This window comes from Triturus cristatus, chromosome 1_1 (assembly GCF_964204655.1).
Source record: "Triturus cristatus chromosome 1_1, aTriCri1.1, whole genome shotgun sequence".
Classification (NCBI taxonomy): Eukaryota; Metazoa; Chordata; class Amphibia; order Caudata; family Salamandridae; genus Triturus; species Triturus cristatus.
Window position 1 is genome coordinate 493,606,221 of NC_140579.1, and position 27,652 is coordinate 493,633,872.

General features: G+C 47.1%; 1 protein-coding gene and 1 pseudogene across 2 annotated transcripts in view; both read left to right on the forward strand.

Annotated features, from left to right (window-relative positions):
- Positions 1 to 27,652, forward strand: part of LOC146870462 (large neutral amino acids transporter small subunit 2-like) — a 351,489-nt pseudogene that overhangs the window by 65,409 nt on the left and 258,428 nt on the right. The gene's annotated exons all lie outside the window — the stretch shown is intronic.
- LOC146870463 (uncharacterized) lies at positions 20,030 to 23,358 on the forward strand. The gene is made up of 2 exons (XM_085641778.1): positions 20,030 to 20,226; positions 21,755 to 23,358. The coding sequence occupies exon 2, from the start codon at positions 22,177 to 22,179 to the stop codon at positions 23,218 to 23,220; it is 1,044 nt and encodes a 347-aa protein (XP_085497904.1). The 5' UTR covers positions 20,030 to 20,226; positions 21,755 to 22,176; the 3' UTR covers positions 23,221 to 23,358.

Consider the following 27,652-nt stretch of genomic DNA (forward strand, 5'->3'; position numbering starts at 1 on the left):
TGCTAATCCCTTTATGTGCTTGTATTTATCTAGCGTATAGCGACATTTAAAGCAATTATATTCACATTTTTTGATCCTCCTCGAGGGTGCAACATCACAAAGCAACATATATCATGCAGTATTCTATTACTACATATACTATTGTTCATATGCGTACGGATTTTAGTTATAAAAGTTAATTAGCCATGCAAATAGCAAATCTCATGTGTAGTCTAAATTTTAATGTTTTAGTATACATGCAATACTCGTTTAATAGTATTATAATTAATAAATTATATAATTAGTATTTTCATGCAGATATAGAGGAGGTATACAAAATTTTGCACTACCTGCTCCATCAGTCACACCAGATCCGAGGAAGCATCACTGGACAGCAGGAGAGCAGGATAGGTAGGCCTGCACGTGCTTAAGCTATTTTTTAAAAATGCCTGACACGCTCCGAATGCGCGCGCTAATCATTTAAAGAGAAACTGCGGTTTAACTGCTGTTATTGAGGAAGTCTCAAGTGCTTTTAACAAATAATGGACTACAAGTGCCTCACCTGGCAAAACGTAGTAGCATGGCTTGTGTTCTTCTCCTGTCCATGCTGTAAATGAGCTGTCACAAGGCGTCTTGCAGCAAGTCCATTTATCTCTGGCAATGTAGAATTTGACGATAAACCCTGTATGACCATATATTGGTCCCAGGTCCGATACCACGCTGAGACAGCCACAAAATAGAGTTGATAAATGAAGTGCTTTTGAGCATCACTTGTTTCCTTCAGCACCCTGCTCAATGATAGTGAGTAATATAGTCTCCTAAAATTCATATCAAAGATGCCATGTCGATATCGGTATAGGCAAGCTGGACACAGTAGCACGAGTTAGCAGGAGAGGAACACCTCTTCAAGACAGCAGAGCAGGCAGAGCAGGAACTGGTACACTTGGTTTAGACCAATGTCGCTGGAACTGGCAGACAGCAGGTCAGGGATGTAGCAGGATCTGCAGGCAGGGACTGGCACTCTTCAGTTGTGGGCAACCGATGTTAAGGTCACTGGTGAGGCTCAGGGATGCCAGTAAGTTTAACAAGCGCAGCTTGTAGTTTCAAGTAAAGTACTTTTACCTGCGTCGTAGACTGCTATCTAATTCACTTTCTTGAGATTCAGTAACTACTTCCCAGAGATCCAGCAGGTGGAAAGGCAGGTTCTTTCCAGATCGTCACCAAATGTAATAAGTCCATGTAGTCGTGGTGTAGTTAAAGATGAAAGGTTTATTGAAGTTTAGGTCTTCAGTACAGAGCCCCACCAGGAGCAGCCACCTTGCTGCTCATCTCTTACTCCCAACTGACAGTCCACACACAGGCATTCCAACATTCTATTACCTCACCACACATACCAACATTTCACAGTACATCCACACTGGCTGAGCAGCAAGACAGATAAGCAGGAAAGATGTATTCCACTTAAACCCAGATACAACAAGAAGCACTTACTACATAGTGCTATTCTTTACATTTTTAGGTGTCGCCTTGGCAGCGCATGCGTTGTCTCAGCGAGACATAAAGTAATCTGTGGGTTGTGTGAAACTCCGTGTAATTTGTCATACTGCTTGCTATTCGTTTAACTGTGGCATTGCTGTTCTTATCTTGCTTTCTGTTGGCTGTTGATCCGATACGTAACTTCCGTGTAGTCCGGAAGCAGCGGCACCTAACTGCAGTTTTCGTCTGCTCGCACTTGTTTCAATTAGCAGAGGCCAGTGTGCCATCTGTTTTGGGTCACGCTGCGCTTGTTTAACTTGTTTGTATTACATCGATCTTCTGGAAGACAGGCTCTTTGTATCTGCGCAGTGCCCTTTCATGAGCGCTGTGCTGGTTTTGCTTTCCCTCTTGTGTCTCCTCCCTTCCTTGCTCCTCCACTCTACACTGTCTGCTGTCCCTTCCCCCTGCTCCGTCCCTTCAAATCAGTCATGGGCCTCTCTGTCAGTTCCTCATGATTTATTCTAAAGCTTGCTTTGTCTTGGAACACCCCGTACAGTGCTCGTATTTTCAGACCACTCGTTCCGTCTCATTTAAAAAAAAAAAAAATAGTTTTATATGGGGGGAATGCCACTCAAATGTATTACTTAGAGGGTTTTACATGAGCACCGGTTACTTAGCACAAGAAACATTTGTTTTTGCAGCAACATGTTCATTTTGTGATTTGTCCAAGTTCACAGGATGTTGTGCCTACGCTGAGACTCAAACCCAGTTTTCAGCCCCATCATAGTTGCAGCTCTGGCCTTAATGCCAGGCAGAAGGTGCCAAGCAGTCAGAGGCTGGGGTCGCGCAGAAGAGAAGCAAGCGGTAGGGGTGGGCTACATGGCCCTATTTGTGCTTGTGAGTTCTCATGCCATTCCCCATTTTACCTTTGTTACAGGCTGTAATGCGTTTTTTTTGGTTTAGGTCTAGTGCGTCGGCTCTATCCAGCAGGCATCCGCGCCCATTAAGGGGCAGGTCATTACGTCGTTTTGACTGATATCCTCCTCAAACACAATTTGTTTGCAGAAGGCATTCGGTTGCATACCCGTTTGATATAAACTACAGATGTTTAGTCTGACATTGTGTTTATGGTTTAAATTTCTTTATTGAATTTGCAAAACACACAAATATGACCATATAGGTTTATCTGTCAAACCACTGATACTGTGCGACTTACGACTTAACAGATCAATTCAAGAGCGCAATGACATTGTGTGTAAAATATATATATAATGTTGATATGTTTACACCGTTACTTCTCTCGTGTGTTTTTGTTTCAGTAGTGTTTGTTATTTATTTCCGATCCGACCAAACTTGTTCGAATCACAACTTCAACCTTTTTATTATTTGTTTTATTACGCAGCGCTTTCCTCGGATACTGTTAGTGCACGTTTGAGTCCAACAGTACGTTTCGCTGTATGGGCTTATTCGGGTAGAAAAACCAAGCCCTAAACAATGTTTTGTAAAATACCGTACGCCTCTCTACATACTGTCATGTTTAATTCGTATTTCATACCATGTTACATGCCGTCAAAGACCCTCAAAGGTTAGTGTATTCGAGAGGTGTGTTATAGGGGAGGGCGTGGGATTGCGATAAGGCTCAAATGCAGGCTCTTAGGGGTGCTTGAAACGATCAGGTAGGGGCTGCTTGAGATGTCTGGAGCGATCTAATGTTTAGGACATGTTACTCACTACTTTCGCACTGCGTTTTTTTACAGGATTCAGTTCTGCGTATGTTTCTTCAATTTTCACACATTCTTCGAACTCTTGAGCTGCCATAGTTTTAACGCAGCACTACCTGTATTCCCGACCTTTCAAACCTTTAGTGAGACAGTACTTGCACGCCTGACTTTTAACGGGAAAATGCCTGTGCCCCTTAACTGGCAAACCTTATAGAGGTTGTTACATCATATGTCAACACCTTCCTCAAGAATGCAGTACTTCCGGTTGGAGAGCACGCACAAAATAATCTGATCAGTGCTTCAATGCAGTTATTTGGACCTTATACTAACTTTCCAGGAGGGGTGACATATGGTTAACACTACAGTAAACACACATGTGGTCAGCCTCCACTGGGAGTGCAAAGGCTGATTTGGGACTCTCCTAAAACAGTCCTGGATTGGTATGATGCATGCTTTTTCTGCTTCTGGTTTTCCTTCTCTGCCTTAAAGCATCTAGTGGACAACTTGCTAGGGGTGTGCAGTCAAAATGTCGTTTTTTTGGGTGTTTTTTTTGTTTTTTTTATATCGTTCTACACTAATGAGTTTTTAATATCGTAGAGACAGAACATCGGTGACCAGAATATCGATCTTATGGTAAGGAATATCGTTTTTGTTTTATATCGAAGTAATATCGTTAGCAAAAATATTGTTGTTAATAATATCGATATTTACATTAGTGTTATGTATTTTATATGTATGTTTAACATTTTGTAATGTATTTTTTTCTATTTTAAATATATGTAATAAATGTTTAGAAATTAGTAATTTTTTTAAGTAAATTTTGCGTTTTAGTATCAGTGCGGGTTGTGGGTTTATAGGGGAATAGGGTGGGAATTAATTTAATTAAAATTAATCCAGTTAGCTTTTTGAGTAATCCTAAAATGAACAAAGTGGCACACCAAAGGACAACACAATGCATTTATTGTGTGCACAAACGACGAGTTTCTTCAAAGCCTTTTTCAAGTACTTGAAAAAGGCTTCGCCGAAACGTGTTTGTGCACACCATAAATGCATTGTGTTGTCCTTTGGTGTGCAGCTTTGCTCATTTTGGGATTACTCAAAGCTAACTGGATTAATAAATAGCGGCTGTCGCTGCAGCCGCTAGCACTGGTGTTGAAAGGAGGGGATCGACTGAAAGCGGCATCGTGGTTGAATTTCATTGTAATTAATTAATGTTTTTATTTGTTAGTGATTATTAATTGGTAATTATTTTTTATTTGATGTTATCATTATTTTAAGTATGATTAATTAATTTACTATTTTTTTAATTTATTAATGTATTAATAACTGGTAATTAAGTTTTATTAATTGATAAAATAATAGTTTTTTTTAATTGTTGCGGGTTTATAGGGGAATAGGGTGGGAAGTTGTTTAACTATAATTAATGTTTTTATTTATTGTTAGTGATTATTAATTTATTGTTAATTATTAATTGGTAGATTTGTATTAATTGATTTAGCATAATATTTATTATTATTTTTTATTAATTAATTATTTTTTGTTAATTGATAATTATGTTAGTTTTTATGTGTAGTGGGTTTATAGGGGAATAGGGTGGGAAGTAATTTAGAAGTAATTTAATTTTAATTAATATGTTTTTATTTATTATTTAATTTCTTGCTAAATAATTATTAATTGGTAATTTTTGTTTGATTAATTTATAATTGTATTAATTAAAATGAATTTATTATTTTTTTGTTTATTGTTAATTTATTTTTATTAATTGTTAATACATTTTTATTAATTGATTAATTGAAAAGTAAATTATGTGTTATTCTTTATGTGTAGTGGGTTGTGTGTTTATGGGGGAATAGGGTGGGAAGTAATTTAATGTTTATGTAAATATTAATTTAATTTTATTGGTATTTTAAATTTTTTTGTTAATTTTTAAAATGTTATTTATTTTACAAAATTCATTTAATTAACAAGTGTTAATTTAACCCCTACGCTATCCAATGCTTTCCCTACTGTTGCACTCCCTGGAGTGGGACTAGTAATTTTTACCCCTACGCTATCCAACACTTTCCCTACTGTTGCACTCACTGGAGTGGGAATAGTAATTTTTACCCTTATACTATTCAACGCTTTCCCTACTGTTGCACTATGTGGAGTAAGTATATATATTAATTTATATGTATATGTTTAATTTATATTAACATTATGGGGCCGATTCCAATTTCGGCCGCAAAACGAACCAACCGACACGGACCCGGACCGGATGCCGACCGACACGGACCAGCGCCGTACGACCCGTGCAGTACAATGCAACGCGTACAACCGACACGTACGGAATACAAGCCGTACGACCGAGCCGTAGGGAAAATAGTGATCCGGCCGGAAAACCGACGCGATTTTCACCGACCGACACGAACCCGGAATGAAGCCGACCGACCCGTACCCGCGATGTACGATTAGCGCAGTACGATGCAATGCATGTAAAACCAGACCGACTCGCACGGAGACCAAGCCGCACGACCGACACGCTCAGACAACCGGGCACACAAGCAATAGAGACCGACGCGTACCAAACACAGAAGACAGGCAGCGTGAACGAGGCGGAGAAGCCCGCACGAGACAACAGCAGCGTCTGTTTCCGTCACATGAACGTCTCCTTCATGCCTACAAAGGAAAAAAGACAAAAAAAGGACCAAACAGGCAATGACAAAGCCAATAAATACCAAAGAAAAAAACATGGGACAAAGACACACCCACAACTCCAACTTTATAAAGGACTACAATCACTACCATCATCCCTTGCAAACAGGAGACACAGCCAGCAGCAAACACCAGTACACAGCAATCACAGACACACTCACAACTCACCCATCACACAACTAACACACCATCAGCACCACACACACACAGCAAAACCAACACCAACCCCCATCACTTGCACCCTCACACACACATCCCTCACCACCACCACCCATCACCATGCCTCCAAAGAAGAATCCAAAGTTCACAGATAGTGAGTTAGAAGTGCTGGTAGACGAGATCATCAGAGTAGAGCCACATTTGTTTGGTACATTGGTTCAAAGGACCCCCATCTCACAGAAAACCAAGATGTGGGCGAGGATTGTGGACAAGGTGAACGCACAAGCAAACAACGTTGCGCACAAAGGACGATATCTAGAACAGGTGGTATGACGTGCGCAGGAGGGTCAAGAAACTGATCGAGAAAGATCACGCCTTGAGTCAGCGCACCGGCGGTGGCCCTCCTGCCAAACCAGTCTACTTCAGGACCTGGGAGGAGAAGGTGCGGGACATCCTACCATCAGAGAGCGTCCATGGCCTAACAGACATCCCAGAGCCTGGTGAGTACACAAATAACATACCCAAGATTGTGTGGCAAGGGGACAGTGAAACCCTGCACTGCAAGCAAAGCTACACTAACCAATAGATAATCAGCCCAAGATGTGTATGCCAGTCACACAAACACAATACCTGCCATCTCATAGTGACTGGGGACTGTGTCATGACATGCACCAACCTACAAACAAATAGAGCAAGCCAGTGGCACTAAGCCAAATACACCCTGCCAGACAGTTTGACACCACAAACGTACCACCTCACAGTGCAGCTGACTGTCAGGAAGGAATAGTGGGGATGCAGGTGAAGTGAGTGTAGCCAAAAGCATGATGGGGCCTGTAGTCACAGATAATGCACACCCTCCTGATTGGCCCATCAAGACCTCTCTGAAACATGCCCACATCACAGGGAGTGGAATATGACTGACACTGGGTCCTGCTGTGGGGAGCACAAGGCCCTGCTAGGGCTTGTGTGCAAATCACAAGCAGGACACCACTGACTGACATCCTGAAAGACAACTTGCACGCCCTACAATGGAAGCACGTTTCATGATGGGAAGGAGAACTGACAGCCCTGACCAGACTACGCAGCATGGGGAGACACCCCCCCCTCAACACAAACTCCACACAACTCACCGGGTACAAGGCATTGACACACACCTCATTGAAATATCAGCAAAAGATACCCCATACTGGGTGATGCTGTGTGAAGCACAGGGGCGCGTTTGGGACTTGTAGCCAAACAAACATCAGGATTTCACGGTCAGCCATCTTGCCATTGCTGTCACACACCCTCACAGGGAAGCAGTCAAGAGGGAGGAAGCATGGGCATGCTGGGAAGGGGGGTGTAGCCAAGAGTATGATGGGAGTTGCAGTCACGGACAACCTACACCCACCCACATGGCCCAGCTAGAACAAATTTAACATACTCACCTCACAGGAAGTGGGAAGGGACTGACAAGATGTCTGACACTGGGCTCTGTTGTGGGGAGCACAAGGCCATGCTGGGAAATGGCAAACAACAATATGAAACTCTGTCTGTGACAAGCTGGGAAAAAGCAGTGTACAGGCAGGCATCTGTTTGAAAAGTAGAAAATGTCATGTTTGTGAACCAACGATGCATGTAGAAACATAAATCACATTGTGGGTCTCTTCCAAACACAGGTGGTGCTGGGCACCCAGCACCAAATGACGAGGATACCCAGTCCCAGACTCTGGTGGACACTGAGCTCTCTGGTCTGACTCTCTCACTGTCCTCTTCGGATGATGACGACCAACCTGGCCCCTCTGGTGTGAGCCATCATGCAGCACCAGCAGCATCAACATCTGCCCCCCCCCTTTACCCATGCCTCCAGCATCTGGACACCGATAGGGCACCCCCGCCAACACGGACAGACCAAGGACTATCAACACCCACAGCACAGGGACACAGGACCCCCCGGAAGCTACAGCCAACACCACCAGCAACACCACCCAAGGGGTCCCAGTGTCACCTGTGCATACCGCTGCTGGTCCTGCCTGTGTGCAGAGGGGTGCTGGGAGGGGTGAGAGGCACAGGGCGCACCTTGCAGAGGGGTCTGGACTGCATGATGACCCCCAACTGGCACGCATCTTGGATGCGTACCAGGATAGCACCGGAGGATTTGACCAGGTAGTGGGGATCCCCAAGGACATGCAACACGAGCAGGTCACCCACCATGCCCGCATAGAGGCCAAGTAGGATGACATCACTGCGGTGCATCGGGACATACTACAATGCCTCCGCCAGATCAACACCAACCTGTCCACACCCCCCTGTGTGCCCACAACATCTGTCGCAACACCATCTGCCAGCACCACAGGGAGGGAGGAGGACTCTGGCGGAGAGTCCCCTCAGTCCTCCCAGAGGCCTGTACATGAGGATCCCCCCCCCCCTCCCCGGAAGAAGAGGGGTCGTCCGAAGAAGGACATGTGAGAGGCAGATGTCCCAGCACATCCCCCAGGGCCTCCAAACCTGTTCTGGACAATATTCTTTGTGCGCAACCCATTCACCTTGTCCAATCACACACAACTCGCCCACAAGACATGGACGGTTCATGTTGGGCCAATGTATCAGATGACTGTGGACTTTACTCTGGACATTTCATCTACCAGCACTTCCAACTCCAATGTGAACTTTGGATTCCAAAACCACTGTACAGCACCCACCATCCTGTGCACTTCCCTCACACATGTTTGTAAATAAACTCACCAGTACACCATACTTGCCTCTGTTGTGATTCCAACTTGTCATGTTCAGGGAGATGTCGATCTGCTACACAACACAGTGCATGCCAAATACTGCAACAATGTGACCAACGTAAGGGGAGTCATGGGGATGTGACACATGTGAGGGAGACACACCACTATGGCAACACAAAACATACTCACCATGGCCATGTTACTCATCACACACAATGATGTTGACCTGAAACACATTGGCATGCACAGACACAACACCAAGCCCAGTCAGTGGTAACAAGTCCACAGGTGAGGTAAGCAGATGTCACTCAGATGTGGGAAGACAGACTACGCACATAACAAAGCGTAGCACAGGTTCATTACACATCAGCAACACATTTATTCCACACTGGTTGCACGGTAATTCTACATAACAGTGGACACATGCTCACAATGTGTTGGAGAATGGAAGTCCAGGGATGTGGGTACATCAGTTGATGGGAATTGTCAACTTCCACACTGGTGTTGGCTTCTGGGTGTTGGGGGGGGTCAGTGTTGACCACACAACAGGCAAAGTACCCTGGGAAGGACAGACAAGATACAGTCAAAAGCACAGAAGAACAGGAGAGAAATGCAATACACATGCACAAAACATGTTGCAAAACACCTACACAAACACTAGTTAGCAGTACTACCCTATTGTGGAGTACACACCACCTGAATGGACCCATCACAGCACGCATCCAGTCAAGTGGCACACAGACACACTCAGACAGCAACAGAGCTGGCTCAACACATTCCCAGCTTCCTCCATACATTCAATTAACAACCCTGCAAACTCACATTCAGGTGAAGAAGTTGATAAGCTGGGAGCGGACGTCACCATCATCTTCATCATCACTGGCATCTTGGCCCAGGCCGGGATCCTCCACAGGTGCCGGACGTTGGTCGTCGTCATCGTCATCCTGGATGAGAGGCACCTCCTTCCGCACCGCCATGTTGTGTAGCATGCAGCAGACCAGTATTATTTTGCACACCTTTGCAGGCTCAAATGGGAGGGCCCCTCCGGTCTTGTCCAGGCAGCGAAAGTGGCTTTTCAGGAGGCCGAATGTCCGCTCAATCACCCTCCTGCTCCGACCATGTGCCTCATTGTAGCACAGCTCGGCTGGTGTCACAGGGTTCTGGAGGGGTGTCAGCAACCACGGAATGTTGTGGTATCCAGAGTCACCTACACACAAAAATGAACAAGTAGCTGAGTTTTGTAGGAGTGTGGAATACAACATTGACAAATACACACAATGAGAAACAGTCAGTACACACCGACAAGCCAGGCACGCTGAGCATCTGTGACATCAGCGGTGCAATGCGACTACTCCTCATAATGTAGGCATTGTGTGCCGAACCAGGGAACCGTGCACACACATGTGATCGACATGTCAGCAAGACAGACCACCAGAGCATTGATCGAATGGTAGTGCTTCCTTTTCCGGTATGCCTATTCATGTGCCTGTGGCGGTATCAGGGCAACATGTGTCCCATCAATAGATCCAATGACGTTCGGCATCCTCCCCAGTGTATAAAAGGCATCCTTAATTTCAGGGAGTTCATCTGGGCTCGGGAACTTGATAAACAGGTCGAGGAATTGCAACATCCCCTCCAAGACATCTTGTAGCGCCCGACTAAACATAGTTTGCGACATACCACCAGCAGTAGCCACAGTGTACTGGAAGGTACCGATAGCAAAGAAGTGCAGGGCTGCCATCACCTTCACCTCTGGGGTCAGTGCTGTAGGGTATGTCCAGCCAGGTAGCAGATGTGGCACCAACTGCTCCGCAATCAGTGGCCTGGTGAAGCGGTACCGTCTGATGCAGTCGCGTTCCTGCATGGTTGCAAGGTCTGGGAATGGACGATGGACAGCTGGTGCCCTGCAGTACAGAGATGCACAAAGGAAGATTGTCAGTACATCCACCCATGTGGCCATGACCACTATCACATGCTAGTTCATGACATTACACAATGTACTGAGGTGTGTGCTGTTGGGCATGGACACATGTCACCTACAAGACTACCACCTCACATCTCAATTCCACATGTCCACAGTCCATGTAGTGCAATGGGCCAATCATCTGGCTGTGCCACCCAACCTATGTGCTGCTGCAATGTTCAAAAAACGCACCCCAGTGACAATTGAGGCCTCATGTCTCCCAGGCATCACAGATCTTTAAACACTAAGAACCCTGAGGTCTAAACTAACCACGAAAAGAAAAGGTGACGTGTGAATGACAAACAAAGCCCAATTGACTAAGTAAAAGGGCAATCCCTTTTAAGGACGTAATCCCTCACTCACCCTGGGTGACATGCTTCATCATATGGGATTCTCCTCCCAGAGAAATATCCTAGTTTCTCTGGGGGCTACAACCCCCTCTCTGAGAGGGAGGAGCTCAGGGATGTTTTGGTGATACACTAGAGGATGGACTAAATCCACATATGATGAGCTAATTGGTATGAGTGAGGGGTGTAGTGCTAGCAAACTGATTATACAGTGGGAAAAGTGTATTAAAACTAGTCACGGGACAGCAAAGGGATTGTGAAAAAATGAGCTAGAAAAGTTCTCTTCACACAGCCGTGCCGAAGCTAGATTAAAATGGTGAACACCACTAGTCAACGATGTAGACTATGGTGATAAACAACAACGAATGGTCAACATGTTTCAGCCAACGCGCCTAAAAAGGCTAGGCTTTCATCAGGACCACAAGAGCTACTGCAACATAGAGAAAACTGTGTGAATCCTACACAGAAAAGAGGATACTGTGAACACCCAAAGAATGCTTGAAGGGTGTGCGCCAGCTTGTCATCTCAACATCACCTAAACAAAGAAAACTAGGTATGAAAACATAGTGGTTCTTAATGCAAAGTATTACAAAACCAGAAAATGTAAACCAGTATCTTTTGCGTTAACCAATCACCCGTAAACACTGGGTGGGACCATAACCTCCACCTGGCAACCGCTCAGGAAGGGAACACCGCTCTGAAAAAGTGATGTAGGACAACTCAAAATTTGGTGCTTACATCTCATGAACGAGTGTTCAAGTAAAATACTATCTGTGTGAACTAAAAATCCTAAGACGAGGGAGACTGATACTTTCGCTAACTTTACAAAGAAAAAACATGAGTTCTAAATCTGAACGAACTCAGAAATACAAAGTACTCCAAAGTGTGTCTATTACAATGGATATGCTTGCCAATGTGTCGCTGTCAATAACATAAATGAAAAACAAAGTGACAAACCAAGGGGACCTCTGTTTAAGGAACTGCTTGCAATTATAATGAGAAAAACCAAAAAACCTGTCACTCGATATAGTGAAAGTTAATCTCAAAAGCGCATTAGCTGCATAACGAGTAAACAGGATATTGAAAAGAGGCAAAAAACGCCTTCCATGTAGTCCTATAGAACCTTTCTAAAACTAAAAGTCACTGGAAAGTGTAACAAAACGTGCCCAAAGGCTACTCCACGCGCTTACCTATCCGTCGGGGAACCGAGGCTTGAATGAGCCTGTGGCCGGAGGTCCCGCGGGACTGGTGGCATGTGAAATAAAAGCAGTCTGAGTCTGAGAAACGTGACCAATCCGAAAGCTCGCTATAAGAAAGCCAATCAGGGCTGCTCAACCGCCCGTGTCCCTGTTCCCTTGACAACGGGCAAGGCAATGCTCGAGACGGCTTCTTAAGGAAAATATACGAGTGAAGCAAATGTGCTGGATCGCACTTAAAGCTAGACAGTTACTTAGCTGCCAAAAAAACAGGAAATCCTCAGTCTGGACAGACACTCGCTAGGCCAATAAAAACATTTTAGCGTACATACGCTCATCAAAAACGAAAACACAACTTATAAAACACCTAACTAGGTGTTACAAAGGAAAACCGAACAAAAAATACTGTTATGGAAAACAAAAAAGCAGTTTCCTTGAAGTGACGAGAAAGACTTAAACAGCTTAGGGACACAGTTGGACAATAAATCAATCCAAATGAATGACAAAATGGTTTTGTGAGGGCAAACACTGGGTAACAATACCTGAGAATATTACTAAAATCCTATCTGTCAAAAAAAGGGGAGTGTCTGACTCTCAGAAAAAACTCACTGTAGTGGATTGTGTAAAGACCGGGTCCAGTTCAGAGGTTGATTGGACCAAGATTCTTACCCTAAAGAAATCACACTCACGGGTGTATATCCATGGAGCCATCATGACTGAGTATTTGAGAGCCAATTGTGCTCCCACAGGACTCATAGTGACCAATACACCCAGATTGTTCCTGGATGATAAAACCTTTCTCAATGATTGGTCCCTGATAGCTTGGAAGTGCACCAGAGATTGGCTGATCTTAATCATCAGCACTGCCAAACGGGTAGCTGATGCTATCTTGATTGAGATTCAGGCATTGGAATCACAAATAAAGGTGACACTGACAGGTGCACTTTTCAAAAAACAACAAGAAGAATCAAACAAACACAACAAAGAATTTAAAGATTCGGTACTGATGACGAAGATTACTAAATTCAAGAAGGATTTGGCCCGCTTTTCCCTAGAAAAAGTGTATCCATACACAAGTGCTGACTATGTGCCCCCACAATTCAATCGTCAGGGTCGTAGGTATGGGTCAGATTATTCTACATCAGGGAGCGATGAATGGTCAAGTGGGTCAGATACTGCTTCAGGTGAAGACTCCTCATTTAGAGGTATCAAAAAGAGAGGGAGAGGGAACAGGAGAAACTTGCGAGTTGCACCTAATACTACGTATCCTCCACAGTGGTGGCCTCCTGGCCCGTATAATTATCCACCTTTTCCCCCTTTTGGACAAATCTGTCCTTATCCCCCACCTCCAGAAATGTACCCTAACCAGCCTTTTTTAGGGTTTGGTCGAGGCCGGTCAAGGGGAAGAAGACGAAATCAGGTCCATTGGGCAGATCAACAATCATCAACTCCGGCACCGAGCTCGAGAGATACTCCAGCGGTCCCGAGCACCAGCACAACCTAGTTATCAATCTGTCCAGCAAGGTCCTGACACCCGCAGAATTGTCCCTCTTGAATAAAGGTCTAGGGTTCGTTCCTTCTTTCAGAGGTGACTTGTTTACCATCAACCAAGAACTTGCTACTTTCTTCAGAAAAATCCGTTTGAACTTCTTCTTCCGTACTGATCCTGACACCCCTCTTGACGATCAAGATCACAACACGGGCTTGCGAAACAAATCCACTTTCAATCCCTTGCCCAGTCAAGTTCCTTCACAGGTACTTACGTTTGAGAAAGCGGTGTCCGTACAGGTGTCGAACACTTGTGCAGCAGAAAGCCGCCAGTATCAAAACTTGACTACACCTGAGCGACAAGCCTTAAGATCTCTCACCTCGGATGAGACGATCATGATTAAGCCAGCAGATAAAGGTGGTGCCACGGTCATCATGGACACCACCGCTTATCGGACCGAATGCTTAAGACAGTTAAACAATGTACATTCATATCGGCCTCTCAGTGAGGACCCTACCAAGAGACTACAACAGACTATACAGATCATTGTGAATGAAGCCAGCACTAATGGATGGATTACTGCCAATGAAGCCCAGTATTTGGTCAAAACCTCTCCTATTGTACCTTACTTTTATATTCTTCCCAAGGTGCATAAGAATGTCAGTCCCCCTCCAGGCCGTCCTATTGTTTCAGGACTAGGATCCCTTTTGGAACCTTTATCGGCATTTTCTGACCATTTTCTACGTCCTTTGGTTGCCAAAATGTCTACGTATCTCAAGGACACCAAGGACATTTTGATCTTACTTAAAGATTTATCTTTTGATTGTGAGACTGAGTATTTAGTATCTTTTGATGTAGAGTCACTTTACACGTGCATTCCACAGGATGAGACGTTGGATGTCATCGAAACTCTCCTGTTGGACAACCCACCTGATTCCATCACTCCAGTCTCCTTCATTATTTCATGTGCTAAGTTAGCCATGAAAGAAAACTTCTTTCAATTTGAGGAACAGTTATTCTTACAGGTGTCAGGCACTTCTATGGGGAGCATTTTTGCTCCCAGCCTGGCCAATCTGTATGTTCATGTCTTTGAGGAGCAGCACGTCTTTGGTATCAACAATCCATACAGAGATCAAATACGGATATGGAAGAGGTATATAGACGATGTGTTCGTACTATGGCACGGACCTCTGACTTCTCTGCTGGCCTTTAAGAACTGGCTTAATAATTGCAACACCTTTCTGAAATTCACCTGTGAGTACTCCAAGATCCAACTCCCTTTTCTGGACATTTTGATAACCCCCTTAGAGGGCGGTTTGAGTACTGAACTGTATAGGAAACCTATAGCGGTGAATGCTCTTTTAAAATATGATAGCTTTCACCCACGAGCATTGCGGGACAACTTGCCTTTTGGTCAATTTTTACGCCTGAAAAGAAATTGCTCCTCAAGTGACAAGTATCAGGAACATGCGAGCAACTTATCTAAACAACTACAGGCTAGGCATTATCCTAAGAAATTGATCCGAAGAGCCTTGAAACGTGCCTCAAACAACAATCGGGAGGCTTTATTAGAACCTAAGGTCCCTCAATCCTCTGATAATAGACTGACCTGTGTACATACTTACTGTAAATTTTCCAATCAAATCAAAAAAATCATTATGACTAATTGGAAAATTTTGAACATAGGAGAGGTAAAGCTGCCGAAACCTCTTTTTGCTTTCAAACGTAGCAACAACATCAGAGACCAACTGGTACATACTCGCCCTCGGACTCATCAAGCAGACACTCAACACACCTTATGGGGACTGTCGCCAGTTGTAGGACACTACCCATGTGGATCCTGTGCGGCTTGTTGCCATACTTCTGTGACTAAAGAGATCGACATAGGCACTGGTAGGCCTTGGACTCTTAGAAGTCACACTAACTGCAATAGTTCCAACTTGATTTACTTAATAACATGTCCGTGTGGGTTACGATATGTTGGAATGACCACCCGTCGGGTAAAAACCCGTATTTTGGAACATAAAAGCACCATACGGTGTGGCCGTTCTTCAACTAAACTCACCAATCATTTTCTATCAGTCAATCATGCCTTAAAGGACTTATACTGGACAGTCCTTGAGAAACCACTCATACCCTCCCATCTGACAGATTGCTCTTCCTTTCTGTTCAAACGAGAGCAATGGTGGGTTTACAAACTTAGTACGCATGTCAGTGGGTTGAATGATGACATACCGTGGTTGTTGTTATGAATCTCATAGAGTCAGACCTTCTCCACTTTCCAAAGGACCCGGTCTTTACACAATCCACTACAGTGAGTTTTTTCTGAGAGTCAGACACTCCCCTTTTTTTGACAGATAGGATTTTAGTAATATTCTCAGGTATTGTTACCCAGTGTTTGCCCTCACAAAACCATTTTGTCATTCATTTGGATTGATGTATTGTCCAACTGTGTCCCTAAGCTGTTTAAGTCTTTCTCGTCACTCCAAGGAAACTGCTTTTTTGTTTTCCATAACAGTATTTTTTGTTCGGTTTTCCTTTGTAACACCTAGTTAGGTGTTTTATAAGTTGTGTTTTCATTTTTGATGAGCGTATGTACGCTAAAATGTTTTTATTGGCCTAGCGAGTGTCTGTCCAGACTGAGGATTTCCCGTTTTTTGGCAGCTAAGTAACTGTCTAGCTTTAAGTGCGATCCAGCACATTTGCTTCACTCGTATATTTTCCTTAAGAAGCCGTCTCGAGCACTGCCTTGCCCGTTGTCAAGGGAACAGGGACACGGGCGGTTGAGCAGCCCTGATTGGCTTTCTTATAGCGAGCTTTCGGATTGGTCACGTTTCTCAGACTCAGACTGCTTTTATTTCACATGCCACCAGTCCCGCGGGACCTCCGGCCACAGGCTCATTCAAGCCTCGGTTCCCCGACGGATAGGTAAGCGCGTGGAGTAGCCTTTGGGCACGTTTTGTTACACTTTCCAGTGACTTTTAGTTTTAGAAAGGTTCTATATGACTACATGGAAGGCGTTTTTTGTCTCTTTTCAATATCCTGTTTACTCGTTATGCAGCTAATGCGCTTTAGAGATTAACTTTCACTATATCGAGTGACAGGTTTTTTGGTTTTTCTCATTATAATTGCAAGCAGTTCCTTAAACAGAGGTCCCCTTGGTTTGTCACTTTGTTTTTCATTTATGTTATTGACAGCGACACATTGGCAAGCATATCCATTGTAATAGACACACTTTGGAGTACTTTGTATTTCTGAGTTCGTTCAGATTTAGAACTCATGTTTTTTCTTTGTAAAGTTAGCGAAAGTATCAGTCTCCCTCGTCTTAGGATTTTTAGTTCACACAGATAGTATTTTACTTGAACACTCGTTCATGAGATGTAAGCACCAAATTTTGAGTTGTCCTACATCACTTTTTCAGAGCGGTGTTCCCTTCCTGAGCGGTTGCCAGGTGGAGGTTATGGTCCCACCCAGTGTTTACGGGTGAGTGGTTAATGCAAAAGATACTGGTTTACATTTTCTGGTTTTGTAATACTTTGCATTAAGAACCACTATGTGTTCATACCTAGTTTTCTTTGTTTAGGTGATGTTGAGATGACAAGCTGGCGCACACCCTTCAAGCATTCTTTGGGTGTTCACAGTATCCTTTTTCTGTGTAGGATTCACACAGTTTTCTCTATGTTGCAGTAGCTCTTGTGGTCCTGATGAAAGCCTAGCCTTTTTAGGCGCGTTGGCTGAAACATGTTGACCATTCGTTGTTGTTTATCACCATAGTCTACATCGTTGACTAGTGGTGTTCACCATTTTAATCTAGCTTCGGCACGGCTGTGTGAAGAGAACTTTTCTAGCTCATTTTTTCACAATCCCTTTGCTGTCCCGTGACTAGTTTTAATACACTTTTCCCACTGTATAATCAGTTTGCTAGCACTGCACCCCTCACTCCTACCAATTAGCTCATCATATGTGGATTTAGTCCATCCTCTAGTGTATCACCAAAACATCCCTGAGCTCCTCCCTCTCAGAGAGGGGGTTGTAGCCCCCAGAGAAACTAGGATATTTCTCTGGGAGGAGAATCCCATATGATGAAGCATGTCACCCAGGGTGAGTGAGGGATTACGTCCTTAAATGGGATTGCCCTTTTACTTAGTCAATTGGGCTTTGTTTGTCATTCACACGTCACCTTTTCTTTTCGTGGTTAGTTTAGACCTCAGGGTTCTTAGTGTTTTAGGTACTTTAGTTGGGGATCCAACCCTGTGTGGTCTTAAAATTTCCCTTTGACCCTCCGGCTTTGAACCGTTTCATTGTATGTATCACAGATCTTTGCCATGCAGAAACCCAGGCTCCCTGTATTGCCACATCAACCCAGCAATGGACATGGCGTAGCACGTACACACCACAAGGCAAGCGTAAGTCCCACAGGTAGTGGCCACTGTTGTTCCTGCCGGCCCTACATGTATGTCTCTTAGACACACACCCCATCAAGGTTGATGCATATACCACATGGATGTGGAGACTGTCACCCATTGGTAACATGTGATGAGACACAACATGCACACAGACTGTGGGTGCACATCAGTATTGGGGCTACAGGTCTCACTGTGACGTACATGCCATCACCCCCAGGACTCAGGGTGTATGTGACATGTCTTAAACATATCCAACCTGATACTGTTGCCTTGACTAATTACCATTACTGTCCAATTGCACATCACAGTGGTAATGTGCACAACACACAAAGGATTCTGCCCCCATGTAAACATGCACAGCCTGGGAGTGGCTGCACAAAGTGCCAGCCAAAAAAAACTGCTGGGGCCCCCCCAAACATCCAGGGAATGCAGTCTTACATGCCATGGGACACTGTGTGGCCAATGCTATAGTGTGACAGGTGTGCGCAGGTGTCCATGGCCAGTATATGTGTGTTGCACCCGTATAATAGTCACACTAATGAGGTCCGACGCGGGTGACAATGCATACGCATTGCGCGGTTCATGACCGAGCCGTGCGTACGCTTTGTCATTGAATGCAATGATGTCTGACGCGGGTGACAATGCATACGCATTGCGCGGTTCATGACCGAGCCGTGCGTACGCTTTGTCATTGAATGCAATGAGGTCCGACGCGAGTGACCATGCGTACGCATTGCACGGTTCATTACCGAGCCGTGCGTACGCTTTATCATTGAATGCAATGAGGTCCTACGCGGGTGACAATGCGTACGCATTGCACGGTTTATGACCGAGCCGTGCATACGCTTTGTCATTGAATGCAATGAGGTCCGACGCGGGTGACAATGCGTACGCGTCGGGCAGGCGTGGTCCGGGACAGGCATACGCCTTGGCCATTGAATCGTATGGAGACGGGTGCATGTGTATTTTAAAAATACGCGTTGAACGAGCCGGGCGCAACCATTGGCTCAGGACTGTCATGGAGACGGATGCGGATTCTAAACTTGTACGAGTTGTACACTGGAAATTCAGTTGGATGCCTACAATAATCTTGCAATTGCAAGTGTTCTGTGAAGGTAAAGATTTGAACGATGCAGAAGGCGTGTACAAGTCGTACATTTCCATGGATTGGCCAGATTCATAGAATGCAACCGTGTTGGACCTATCACTTGGGACACATGGCACAGAGTCTGCCTCTGCAGCACATATATAAGGCTGGCTGGCCCCCATGGAGCTCACTTGCCTGCAATACATACTACTGGACCACATCCCTGCTACCACTGCTGCTGTCTCTGCATCCTCTGGCTCCTGCTATGGCACGTACTCTGGAGAGGGCCCCAGCCTTTACTGAGGAGGAGAACCAGGCCCTGCTGGACGGGCTCCTTCCACAGTACAGCAAGCTGTATGGGAAACCAGGGGTGCAGGTGAGTGTGCAGTCCACTGCCTTCCTAATTATGCATGTTGTCTGACTAGCAGTACTAGCAGTGTGTAAACCAGTGGTAAGCATTCTCAATGACTACTTTAATCTCCCAAAGTGTGTAGGTACATGTAATGAATAGTTTTCCTGCTGCTAAAGTGCATTAATGCAATCTTAAACTATCCAGGCATTGTTAACATGTCAGACATGCATGTGATTTTACCTTCCCCATGGTTGCACTACCTGTGCAACTCATTTCCCTTTGTGATGATGACATGTATATCCAAATGTGTTTCTGCACAAATCTGGGGCATGTGTGTTAATGTACTTTTCACTTTGTCCTCCTCACAGGTTGATGCCCACCAGAAGCAGGAGATCTGGTTGACCATCCATCGCCTGGGCTGTTCGTTCTGTGGGGGTCGACAAGCGCCGGATCCGCAACTGCCAGAAGAGGTGGCAGGACCTTCGGGGCTGGACCCGGAGGATCGCTAGAGTCCATCTGAAGCTGTCACCACCACGTAGGAGGGGTGGACACTGGGCCCTGACTCCCCACAAGCTCTGTATCCTGGCGGTGGTCTTCCCGGACCTGGATAGGCAGTTGAAGGCCAGACAGCAGCAGGAAGGGGGTGAGTCCATGTCTGATCTGTGTACTATGTCTGACATGCAAATAGCAGTCTTTTATCCTGGTCACACTTCCACATTACGTAGGTCTTATAGTCCAAAACTCGGGTCCCTCAATTGTGTGATGCACCCTCCTCATCTGTTCCACAGGTGTGGCCCCTACAGTCTGTTGCTTGTGTCACTAGGGCACTGTGTCCCTGCAGTCAGCTATGCTTCAGGTACCTGTCCGCATCAGTTGCCATGAATCTGTTGTGTGTTTAATGGGTGGGTCAATTGTTTACACAATGGCTGATATCTGACATGTGATCTGTGTGTGCCCTTGAGATGTGTACAAATTGCTGGTCTGACTCGCAACATGTGGCTGGGGTATTCCAAACAAACCCATGCAGCAGGGGACTCCAATTTGTGTGCCTCAGGAGTATGTATATCAAGTATGTCACACTTGCTTAGCCACCTGACTACTGTCCAGGGCCAAACACTGTTTCACTTAGTCCTGGCCAGTCATGCCCCCTCAAGGGCATTTAGGAACACACTGTAATTCCACTCCTGTGTATGAAATTGCAGGTTGTGCTTAGTGACATGTGCCCTCAGGTGTCTGCCTCTGTGTCATTAGGGTGTGGCTTGTTGCTACGTACAACTGGGGTGTCCATGATTCAGAGGGTCAGCATGAAATCTACGATGTGACTGTGAGAGGCAAGACCTGTGTGACATATAGGTGTGTGATCATCTGACAGCGCACAATGGTGTATGCAACTGTGTCCTTCATGCAGCTGGGTTACATGCATGGCAGACTGTGATGTGTTAATGTACAGGGAGTTGTTTGCTGAGACTCATATGTCTGATTTGCATGGTGTGGGGTCTTCTGGGTCCTGGATATGTTGTTTGCATGGGATGGGCAAGTGCACCGGTCATCTGCAGAGTTAGCTTTACCCCTGAGCTAGGATTGTGAGTCAGTGCATATTGTTGTTGTCTGGATGCCCTGCCCCTGTGACAGGAGACAGTGTTGACTGACTTTCAGGGCATCCCAGTGCCATGGCATTTAACTTGCTATGAGTGATCCTGCATTGTGTTCGAGTGTGCACCATGCACCCCATTGTGGCATTGTCCATCAGGACATGAGTACATCATAGTGTGTGTTGCTGGCATGCATCCCAAGCATGTGAAATGAGTCTCTTCCCACCCCTTCATTCGGACACCTGTACTGAGTCAGTAGCAAGAGATGTACTGTGTGTATAGTGACATACTCCTACATGTTCACTTGCATGTCCAACTAATGTGTGGGTGGTGCATGTTGGCACATTGGGGTGTTAGCATCCAACATGCAACGGACATATGGGTGCAAGTCCAGGAGGGATATGTGTGCCATGGTTGATGTTGAGAATGACAATTGTCTGATCCTAAACAGTGTTGGCACTTTGAGCTGTGTTCAGCTGATGTTGCCAGGGCTTGCCCTGTGATGTGATGTACTCACAGTGGTGTGTGCAGTCGGTGCAGGTGACTGATGTTGTTCCCTTACTTCCTACTCCTATCCAGATACATCCACGGCCACAGGAGGGGACAGCTCCACGGACCAGGAGGAGCCACAACGCCTTACAGGGACAGACGGAGAGGAGTCGGGCGGACCCAGTGGCACGGAGGGCGAGTGGAGGCACACAGAGGAGTCGTCAGCACCATCACCCCCAACTGAGGGCCACAGCAGCTCTGAGGATGACTCCCTTGTGGATGCGTGTGTCAGCAGCCACCAAACCCCAGCTAGTGAGGCTGTCCCCACCACCGCCACCACCACCAGCACCCCCCTCCCATCGGCTCCCATCCCAGAGGTCCCTGTGTGCTCCCGTGTTCGTGAGCATGTCTCCTTTGTGCCAGGCACCGCACGCCCTGCCCCTGTGTCCCCTGCTGCCCTGAGTGAGGAGTCTGTGGACTTACTTAGACAGATCTATGTAGGGCAGTCGTCGATGCTGAAGGTCCTCCATGCACACACAGGTCTGTTGACACAACTGGTGTCATTCATGGAGGGCATTTCCTCGGGCAGGTCTGCCCTACAGAGGACCAATCAGTCCATGGCCTCCTCCCTGACGGCAGCCGTGTCCCTCCTCCAACAGTCCCGCACCCCTCCTACCCCTCCACCACCCACGATTCCTAGCACCCTACCTGTCCCAAGCACAGAAACACCCAAACCAAGGTCTAGACGTGCACACAAGCAAGCGCAGGGGACTGATTCCACACTCACAGGGGCTGGTTTGCAGACACACACACAGTCATCCACAACCACTCCGCAGTCCTCCGAGACCTCTCCCTCCCAGCCCCCTTCCCTTGCCTCACCTGCAACCCCATCCCCCCAGAAGCTCTTCCTCTGTGACCTTGGCCTCTTCCCCACCGACCCTGCAGATCCTGATTACAAGGGGAAGAGGAAGTCCCCACACACAGAGGGAAGTGCCCCTCACACCCGGACACCCTCCCCCAGGCGCAGTGAGACAGACCCCCACTCGCAAGTCCCCCCGGCCCCAGAAGAGCAAGACCCCCCACCACCACGCAGCTCCAAGGCAAAGTCTCCGTCCTCCATCCCCCAGGCCACCACTCCAGAGGTTCTCCCGCCACTCCCTGCCCCGGGTTCCCCCACCCACAGATACGCCATCCCCAAAATGCTAAGGCCATCCCCCCCTAGACCTTGCTCCTCCACACCTGGTCAGACTGATAGTGCCACTGATGTGGGGACCGTGTCCCCCCCCGCCCTTCCGACCTCACCTGTCCCCCATTCCGCTCCCATGGATGTAGGCACTGCTTTGGAGTCCACGACCACCCCGTCTGACTTGGGCACTGCAGTGGTTAGCCAATCCACTCCATCTGACCTGCCCACTGGAGTTGTGCCGGCACCCGCCCCACCTGACTTGTGTCCCACAGTTGTGACAGCACCCACCACTTCAGTCAGCTTCACTGCAGTTGCAAGTGTCTCGCCTGCATCCCCCACCTCTTCACTGCCTACTTCTGCTGCGCCCTGATCCTGTCCCTGCGGTGCCTGGCCTGCCCCCATGTATGCCCCTCCGAGGGGATGACCCCGGTCCTTAGCAGTGCAGACAAGCAACGTGTGACAGTTGTCACTCTAGTTCACTCCTTGGCATTTGGACATGGACTGGCCATTGGCCTTTTGTTTGAACAGACGTTTAACTTTTAATATGCTGAATAAAGCTTTTTTCTTTATCCCTGTGAACTTGATTTAGCTGTACATTATGTTGATGTTATTTTACATGCCCTTACACCTGTAATGCTTGGTTTCCAATGTTGAATACTGATGTGTTGATGTGAGGTACTCCATGTGGTCCATGAGATGTGTATCCTATTCTGGTGGGTATCCATGTCATCCTTTGCAGCTACCTGTGTGTTATGATCAACTATTTGTGGACATCTCTGTGTACATTTCATTTGCATGGTCACATCTGTGGCTTGCACCCATGCACATATGATGTGCTTCCCATTGTCCAATTTGTCAATTTCACAGACTTTGTGCGCATCACCACGGGACCTACAGGTGTGGGCATCATTGGTATAGGAGCAACTGTGCAACTTGCTAGACATATGTTTTGAGTATGTGCAGATGACTTGGGGGAGACTCACGTACCCAGGCTGTTGTGAGCAGAGCCTTCATTGTGTGGTAACTGATGGCTAACTGACTAAGTGTTCTGCTGACATGAGTGAGACGTGCTGTGAATATGTTTGGCACAGCTGGGCTTCCACAGGAGTTGGGTCCTCTCAAGTGTGTTGTCCCTGACATAGCCTGGGCCCATGGTGTGTGTTGTATGAGCATGTGTGTGTGTCCACATCCCTTTTCATGCACAGGCAGTGTTCCCTTGATATGTTCCTGTTATTGATGCTTGCTGAGTGGTACTGTGTTCATCCCACTACTTTGCCATGAGCTACCTGATGTGTGGGTGCATGACACACTACTGTTAATTGGTGTATCATCATTGGGATTTGTCAGTTCTGAGTGGTGATGATGTTGTCAGACACAGATGGGACACAGTCAGGGTTCCCCAAGGCACTTGTTTATTTGCACAATCATGTAGTTTTCCCTAGGTGGTACCTTTCAGTGATTGAGACATGTGTATGTGTGTGTGACTGCTCCCACTTGTCGGGTTCATGGTTGCAATGTTGGCAGGTGTCAGCATGTGTGCCTTGTGGTTCTCCTTGGCTTCTGCATTGTCCTGGGACTGTGGCAGGGATTCGGAAGGTTACGTGAGCTTTGAAGTCATGGCCATGTACCGCATACTGTGCATTATGTCTGTCATTCCCCATGGTTGTAAACTGTCCTTGTGTGATGTGTCTGTGCACCTTAGTTCCTCTCAACATTCCTGTGTTTGTCATGGGTGCATGTGCAATGTCACCTGTCCATGTGGGCTTCACAGATGCACATTGTTGCGGTTCAGGGTGTGTGGTGTTGAGGCTGGACTGATGTAAATGTTTGCATGGATGGTCCCCTAGCTCTCGTTTGTCCATGGATGAGGGGCCATGCTGAGTGATATGTGTTTGTGTATGTGTGATGTACGTTTGTGGAACAGGACACCTGTCTGGGTTTCCCAGTTTGTACGACATCTGCCTTTGTCATCACAGTGGAGGTGTCATGCATGCTTGTGTCACCCCAATGTCTGGTCCCTGGGGGTAGTGCTGTTGTGTGTCCGTCTCTTGCTGTGTTGGTTGGTGTTCATTCCAGCTTGTGTCACATGTGTCTGTTGTGCTCCCTCTCATCTCCCAATGCCTGATTGCCCACTGAAGGTGTCCCAATGATGGTTTACTTTTGTATGGCACTGTGTCCACATCTGTGTCACTGTGGTTCAGCCCCCCTCATGTGTTGTGTAGTTGCCTGGGGATACTGTGACACACACACACCTGCTGTGTCAGATGTGCAGTGTGAGTTTGCCTGTTTGCTTTGGTATTGCTGTTGCGGGGCTTTGTCTGGATGCTGTTTCTGTGATTTTGCATGCTGTCCCTGTGAGTCATGTCACATCATTGTGCACATTCATCCTGGTTGTTAGGTGCCATTGCTGGCATGGAATGTGAGTTTGGGATCCGACACCTACAGTCTACACATGTTGTTTTGATTGGTGTGTCTATTTTCGAGATGTGTGCATGCTTGGTGATGGTCACTTCTGCATTGTAAGCTGTATGCATTGTCTGCCCGCATGTGTGGAGCTTGTCTGCACATGGCCGAGAGTGTGTTATGTTTTCACAGCACTGTTGGCCTCACCACATCTCTGTGTGTATGGGACACAACCACTAGTTTGCCCCAGAAGTGTTTGATGTGTTGGGAGCAGGGATCATACATGCTGTTTGTTATTTGCAGCTTTGACCATGATGACACTTACCTTTTGGTCACTGTGATGAGGGGGGTTTAGTCCCCATCACCACAATGCTCAACATCTGCTGCATTTTGGAAGCCCCCACTTAACTTCTGTTCTACACAGTGAGGGGGTGTTCTTTTTACATTGCCACAGTGCTATGGTGATGCTTGCCTTGTGTATGTCACACTCATGTGTTGGTCACACATGTGCTGTTACTTACATTGTATGCTCGTAGCCATACTCACTGTTGTGGGCATTTGTCACAGACTACTCCTTGTTGACATGATTTTAGGGGGGATGTATTTTGCGGACATACCTGATGTTGGAGTATGCTGGATGTGTTGCGCACCACCCATCCTATGGGTGGGGGTGGCAGGGGTGATGGGCAACATCAGCCCTATGGGTGGGGGTGGCTGTAGTGATGAGCAACAGGTCACCTGTGAGTGGGGGTGCAGGGGTGATGGGCACCAGGTCCCCTATGGGTGGGGGTGGCAGTAGTGATGGGCATCATAAGCCCTATGGGTGGGGGTGGCAGTAGTGATGGGCATCATAAGCCCTATGGGTGGGGGTGGCAGGGGTGATGGGCAACAGGTCCCCTATGGGTGGGGGTGGCTGTAGTGATGGGCAACATTAGCCCTATGGCTGGGGGTGGCAGTAGTGATGGGCAGCAAAAGCCCTATGGGTGGGGGTGGCAGGGGTGATGGGCACCAGGTCCCCTATGGGTGGGGGTGGCTGTAGTGATGGGCAGCATAAGCCCTATGTGTGGGGGTGGCTGTAGTGATGGGCAACAGGTCCCCTATGGGTGGGGGTGGCTGTAGTGATGAGCAACAGGTCCCCTATGGCTGGGGGTGGCAGTAGTGATGGGCAACATAAGCCCTATGGGTGGGTGTGGCTGTAGTGATGGGCACCAGGTCCCCTATGGGTGGGGGTGGCTGTAGTGATGGGCAACAGGTCCCCTATGGATGGGGGTGGCTGTAGTGATGGGCAACAGGTCCCCAATGGCTGGGGGTGGCAGTGGTGATGGGCAACATAAGCCCTATGGGTGGGTGTGGCAGTAGTGATGGGCAACATAAGCCCTATGGCTGGGGGTGGCAGGGGTGATGGACAACGGGTCCCCTATGGGTGGTGGCTGTAGTTATGGGCAACATAAGCCCTATAGCTGGGGTGGCAGGGGTGATGGGCAACAGATCCACTATGGGTGGGGGAGTTTGTGGTGCTGGCCATGCACCCCTATGGTGGACTGTTAGTGGCCAGGATGTGGATCCCCTGTGTCATTTTGCGGGTACGTGTCGTTTGTTTGTGTGGTAGGTGTCTGACTTACCGTCTGCGCCGTCGGTCCCTGATCCGGTCATAGATGTAGAGTAATGGTATGATCTGCGCGATGGGATTCATGATGTGTTCGTGTCGTACGCGCTGCTTGTTGCTCTGTCTCGTATCCGCTGCAAGCTGGTCCGTCTCGAAGCCGTGTATTGATTAGTGGCGCGAATCTTAGCTGATATGCTTGTTTTCCGGATGCTGTGAAGTCCCATGCGTGACGACCCGTCCGGCGCGTAGGAAGTACTTGTCATGCCGGAAACTGCTATGGATACTGCTTCCGGGCGACTCGGTTCATCTTTAGGAGTTACGACTCGGACGGAGCATGGGGCTTGATTCACAGCCTACGTGTCGGTCGTGTTTTTGGCAGGCTACGGACAGCTGTCCGACCGGCCATCCGAATCGGCCCCTATATGTATTAGTTATTATTTTTTAAGCAAAGAAGCGCTGCTCCTGTGTTGTTGCTGTCTGGCCACTTCGCCACGCCTCGCGGCCCCCGCTTCGCGGGTGCCGCTCGTAGGCTTAGACTCTCTCTGGGGAACATCCTTTCTGCCTCCCTTCACGTGCTTTGAGCACCAACGCGCCCCTTGCAAGCTGTCATCTGGTCAACAGGGGTAGAGGCGGGACTGCGAGGACCAGCATTCCTAGCGGCGTGGATCGGCCGCAGCTTGTCCTCTTCCCGCCCCCTCCTCCTCCTCTTTAAAATCTGTGTGGAGTGAGCGAGCCTTGGGACCCTTCCTGCAAAGAAGCGCTGCTCCTGTGTTGTTGCTGTCTGGCCACTTCG